This window comes from Mustela lutreola, chromosome 5, assembly GCF_030435805.1.
Source record: "Mustela lutreola isolate mMusLut2 chromosome 5, mMusLut2.pri, whole genome shotgun sequence".
NCBI classification, from domain to species: domain Eukaryota; kingdom Metazoa; phylum Chordata; class Mammalia; order Carnivora; family Mustelidae; genus Mustela; species Mustela lutreola.
The window spans coordinates 66,632,148-66,638,067 of NC_081294.1; the positions used below are offsets into that span (position 1 = coordinate 66,632,148).

Genomic DNA, 5,920 nt, shown 5'->3' on the forward strand with positions numbered 1-5,920 from the left:
TTTTATCTTAAGGATTAATGAGGTAGAAAAATCGAGATGACTGACTTTAAACCGAGTGGTGGTATACTGGTAAGGTTAAGGAAAGTATGGTATGCATGTATTCAAAAATTATGCAAATTACTGATACACTCAGGGTCAAGTTAATTACTTTATGTTGTTGAATTTACATTGTTCCTTGACTACAAAAAATTCTCAACAGATGTTCGTGTCCTCTGAATCCAAATTGATGGTATTTTGTGATCCAAAAGATGTTGGGTAATGTATAAATTAAGAAAGTTGGATTTTTACTCCCAGCATATGATGTTCATTCTTAAGATACTATGCAGGATGATGTATTGGATAAGAACCATTTTATAAGAATGTAAATATGTTACAAATAAATAATACCTCAATTTAGTTCCTGAAGTTGTAAAGTGATTTTTTAAATGCTGAGTCATATTAATATTCTGTTAGAAGGGCCTATATTACTTTAATAGTCCCAACGGGTTACTGGTTGCCAATAGTTCCTACAGAATAGCAACTTAAAAGCATATCTTTCAAGTTTAGTGGTAATGATTCAAATATACCTGAATCGCTAACTTCATGCTCAGAGAACTCAATAGGGCAGACGATATTTTGGAGTTGGAGGTGATGGGCAAGAGGTTATAGCCTGTGCTCCTGAGGAGATGCCTTGACTGGGGAGTTTAATTTGCCCTTAACCTCCACAAATATCTCCTCAAAAAAAAAAAAAAAGGTTTGTTACTATATTTGCTATTCTGAGCCTGTGATCTCAGGGCAGAGATTTCTGTTTTGATTTGTTAGGCAAGGGGTACTTCACAAGAGACCATGAAATACTCATTTGGGTGTTTTGTTTGTCAAAGGAAAACAATACTGTTTTTAGTACACTAGAAAAACACCAATTCAGAATCCAGGATAGGCCCTATCCTATCCTAATACTATAAAGTATTAAATTATTAAATTAAAGTATATCCCAATACTATAAAGTATTAAATTTATACTTTGTTTTAGAATCAACTGGAGGAGAAAAAACAGTTTAGGCAAGAGAAACAAAATTAGCAAGACCAATATAAAGATTTAAAAACTTACACATAAAGGAAATTTTTGAAATTGTCCTTAACATGAATACATATTAATGATTTAAAGCAGTAAGAAAAAGGAACTGATAAGTGCCAAGTACATAGTGCTGGTTTGGTACTGGAGTAAAAACTTCCTTTTTAGGTGTGGTAACGGAAACAGAATCAGCTACTAACTCAGTATCATCCCAGTGAATCTGTTACAGACAAGGGACTGAAGCAGAGGCTGTCACTTCCCAAATCTTTCTCTTATAAAACATCCTGCATGTTTGCTTCACGAACTTAGTAGTACATAGCTAGTCCTGTAAATATTTGTTGAATTCAGCTTACTTGAAACAATAGCTTGAGACTTGCCCTGGTATACTCTCAGTTGTACAACATGTTTAAGGAACACTCATTTTACTCCATATATTTTTTTAATTTTTTATTTTTTATAAACATGTATTTTTATCCCCAGGGGTACAGGTCTGTGAATCAGCACTCACCAAAGCACATACCCTCCCCAATGTCCATAACCCCACCCCGCCTCCCAACCTCCCTCCCCCCAGCAACCCTCAGTTTGTTTTGTAAGATTAAGAGTCACTTATGGTTTGTCTTCCTCTCCCTCCCCTCCGGGGACCACCAGGCGCCACGCCGCGAACGTAATAGCTCTTCAAGTCTGCAATAAAAAATGGCCTCCAATAAAACTACATTGCAAAAAATGGAAAAGAAACAGAATGGAAAGAGTAAAAAAGTAGAAGAGGCAGAGCCTGAAGAATTTGTGGTGGAAAAAGTACTGGACCGACGTGTAGTGAATGGGAAGGTGGAGTATTTCCTGAAGTGGAAGGGTTTTACAGATGCTGACAATACTTGGGAGCCTGAAGAAAATCTAGATTGTCCAGAGTTAATTGAAGCATTTCTTAACTCTCAAAAAGCTGGTAAAGAAAAAGATGGTACAAAAAGAAAATCTTTATCTGACAGTGAATCTGATGATAGCAAATCAAAGAAGAAAAGAGATGCTGCTGATAAACCAAGAGGCTTTGCCAGAGGTCTTGATCCTGAACGAATAATTGGTGCCACAGACAGCAGTGGAGAGTTAATGTTTCTCATGAAATGGAAAGATTCAGATGAGGCAGACTTGGTGCTGGCAAAAGAGGCAAACATGAAGTGTCCTCAAATTGTAATTGCTTTTTATGAAGAGAGACTAACTTGGCATTCTTGTCCAGAAGATGAAGCTCAATAATTGTTTGCATTGCTTTTTATATATATTTATATATATATATAAAATCTGGGTCTTTGTTTTTTGATTTATTAGTGTGAAGAAATAACATTCTAATGAAAATCAAGTTTGATATGTTTGTTTTGAAGTAGTATTGGGGGAGTTGTTGGGGTTTTTGCATCTATAGCACTGGTTACTTTAAACAAATAAAAGCTTTCTGTAGTTGCTTCCTTAAAAAAAAAAAAAACGTCCAAGGCCTCTGTCTGGTGAAGGACCTGCTACTGCTTCTGTCTCTCTTTCCACCCCTCCTTGGCTGATGACCCAGAGCCCTCTGATGATGGCATTCTCCTGGCAAGAGAAAAGGACTTGACTAGCGTTTCTGAACTTGAACAGTTTCAGGTTATATTTTAATTTTTTTTTTTTTTTGTACAGGTAATGATTCTAATACATTTCAACATGCTTTTTTCAAAAAAAAATTTTATTTATTTATTTATATATATATTGTTTAATTTTTTATTTTTTGTAACATATATTTTTATCCCCAGGGGTACAGGTCTGTGAATCACCAGGTTTACACACTTCACAGCACTCACCAAAGCACATACCCTCCCCAATGTCCATAATCCCACCCCCTTCTCCCAAACCCCCTCCCCCCAGCAACCCTCAATTTGTTTTGTGAAATTAAGAGTCACTTATGGTTTGTCTCCCTCCCAATCCCATCTTGTTTCATTTATTCTTCTCCTACCCACTTAAGCCCCCATGTTGCATCACCACTTCCTCATATCAGGGAGATCATATGATAGTTGTCTTTCTCCGCCTGACTTATTTCGCTAAGCATGATACGCTCTAGTTCCATCCATGTTGTCTCAAATGGCAAGATTTCATTTCTTTTGATGGCTGCATAGTATTCCATTGTGTATATATACCACATCTTCTTGATCCATTCATCTGTTGATGGACATCTAGGTTCTTTCCATAGTTTGGCTATTGTGGACATTGCTGCTATAAACATTCGGGTGCACGTGCCCCTTTGGATCACTACGTTTGTATCTTTAGGGTAAATACCCAGTAGTGCAATTGCTGGGTCATAGGGCAGTTCTATTTTCAACATTTTGAGGAACCTCCATGCTGTTTTCCAGAGTGGCTGCACCAGCTTGCATTCCCACCAACAGTGTAGGAGGGTTCCCCTTTCTCCGCATGCTCGCCAGCATCTGTCATTTCCTGACTTGTTGATTTTAGCCATTCTGACTGGTGTGAGGTGATATCTCATTGTGGTTTTGATTTGTATTTCCCTGATGCCGAGTGATATGGAGCACTTTTTCATGTGTCTGTTCGCCATCTGGATGTCTTCTTTGCAGAAATGTCTGTTCATGTCCTCTGCCCATTTCTTGATTGGATTATTTGTTCTTTGGGTGTTGAGTTTGCTAAGTTCTTTATAGATTCTGGACACTAGTCCTTTATCTGATATGTCGTTTGCAAATATCTTCTCCCATTCTGTCAGTTGTCTTTTGATTTTGTTAACTGTTTCCTTTGCTGTGCAAAAGCTTTTGATCTTGATGAAATCCCAATAGTTCATTTTTGCCCTTGCTTCCCTTGCCTTTGGTGTTGTTCCTAGGAAGATGTTGCTGCGGCAGAGGTCGAGGAGGTTGCTGCCTGTGTTCTCCTCAAGGATTTTGATGGATTCCTTTCGCACATTGAGGTCCTTCATCCATTTTGAGTCTATTTTCGTGTGTGGTGTAAGGAAATGGTCCAATTTCATTTTTCTGCATGTGGCTGTCCAATTTTCCCAGCACCATTTATTGAAGAGGCTGTCTTTTTTCCATTGGACATTCTTTCCTGCTTTGTCAAAGATTAGTTGACTGTAGAGTTGAGGGTCTATTTCTGGGCTCTCTATTCTGTTCCATTGATCTGTGTCTGTTTTTGTGCCAGTACCATGCTGTCTTGATGATGACAGCTTTGTAATAGAGCTTGAAGTCCAGAATTGTGATGCCACCAACGTTGGCTTTCTTTTTCAATATCCCTTTGGCTATTCAAGGTCTTTTCTGGTTCCATATAAATTTTAGAATTATTTGTTCCATTTCTTTGAAAAAGATGGATGGTACTTTGATAGGAATTGCATTAAATGTGTAGATTGCTTTAGGTAGCATAGACATTTTCACAATATTTATTCTTCCAATCCAGGAGCATGGAACATTTTTCCATTTCTTTGTGTCTTCCTCAATTTCTTTCATGAGTACTTTATAGTTTTCTGAGTATAGATTCTGTGCCTCTTTGGTTAGGTTTATTCCTAGGTATCTTATGGTTTGGGGTGCAATTGTAAATGGGATTGACTCCTTAATTTCTCTTTCTTCTGTCTTGTTGGTGTAGAGAAATGCAACTGATTTCTGTGCATTGATTTTATATCCTGATACTTTACTGAATTCCTGTGCAAGTTCTAGCAGTTTTGGAGTGGAGTCTTTTGGGTTTTCCACATATAGTATCATATCATCTGGAAAGAGTGTTAATTTGACTTCTTCTTTGCCGATTTGGATGCCTTTAATTTCCTTTTGTTGTCTGATTGCTGAGGCTAGGACTTCTAGTACTATGTTGAATAGCAGTGGTGATAATGGACATCCCTGCCGTGTTCCTGACCTTAGCGGAAAAGCTTTCAGTTTTTCTCCATTGAGAACGATATTTGCAGTGGGTTTTTCATAGATGGCTTTGATGATATTGAGGTATGTGCCCTCTATCCCTACACTTTGAAGAGTTTTGATCAGGAAGGGATGCTGTACTTTGTCAAATGCTTTTTCAGCATCTATTGAGAGTATCATATGGTTCTTGTTCTTTCTTTTATTGATGTGTTGTATCACACTGACTGATTTGCGGATGTTGAACCAACCTTGCAGCCCTGGAATAAATCCCACTCGGTCATGGTGAATAATCCTTTTAATGTACTGTTGAATCCTATTGGCTAGTATTTTGGTGAGAATTTTCGCATCTGTGTTCATCAAGGATATTGGTCTATAGCTCTCTTTTTTGATGGGATCCTTGTCTGGTTTTGGGATCAAGGTGATGCTGGCCTCATAAAATGAGTTTGGAAGTTTTCCTTCCATTGCTATATTTTGGAACCGTTTCAGGAGAATAGGAATTAGTTCTTCTTTAAATGTTTGGTAGAACTCCCCCGGGAAGCCGTCTGGCCCTGGGCTTTTATTTGTTTGGAGATTTTTAATGACTGTTTCAATCTCCTTACTGGTTATGGGTCTGTTCAGGCTTTCTACTTCTTCCTGGTTCAGTTGTGGTAGTTTATATGTTTCTAGGAATGCATTCATTTCTTCCAGATTGTCAAATTTATTGGCGTAGAGTTGCTCATAGTATGTTCTTATAATAGTTTGTATTTCTTTGGTGTTAGTTGTGATCTCTCCTCTTTCATTCTGATTTTATTTATTTGGGTCCTTTTCTTTTCTTTTTGATAAGTCTGGCCTGGGGTTTATCAATTTTATTAATTCTTTCAAAGAACCAGCTCCTAGTTTCGTTGATTTGTTCTACTTTTTTTTTTTTTTTTGTTTCTATTTCATTGATTTCTGCTCTGATCTTTACGATTTCTCTTCTCCTGCTGGGCTTAGGGTTTCTTTCTTGTTCTTTTTCCAGCTCCTTTAGGTGTAGGGTTAGG

General features: G+C 37.6%; 1 protein-coding gene across 1 annotated transcript; it reads left to right on the top strand.

Annotated features, from left to right (window-relative positions):
• The first annotated feature begins 1,694 nt into the window (after positions 1–1,694).
• LOC131831989 (chromobox protein homolog 3-like) lies at positions 1,695–2,398 on the top strand. The gene has a single exon (XM_059174467.1). It carries the CDS (start codon positions 1,744–1,746, stop codon positions 2,293–2,295), a length of 552 nt encoding a protein of 183 aa, XP_059030450.1. The 5' UTR covers positions 1,695–1,743; the 3' UTR covers positions 2,296–2,398.
• The last annotated feature ends 3,522 nt before the right edge of the window (positions 2,399–5,920 follow it).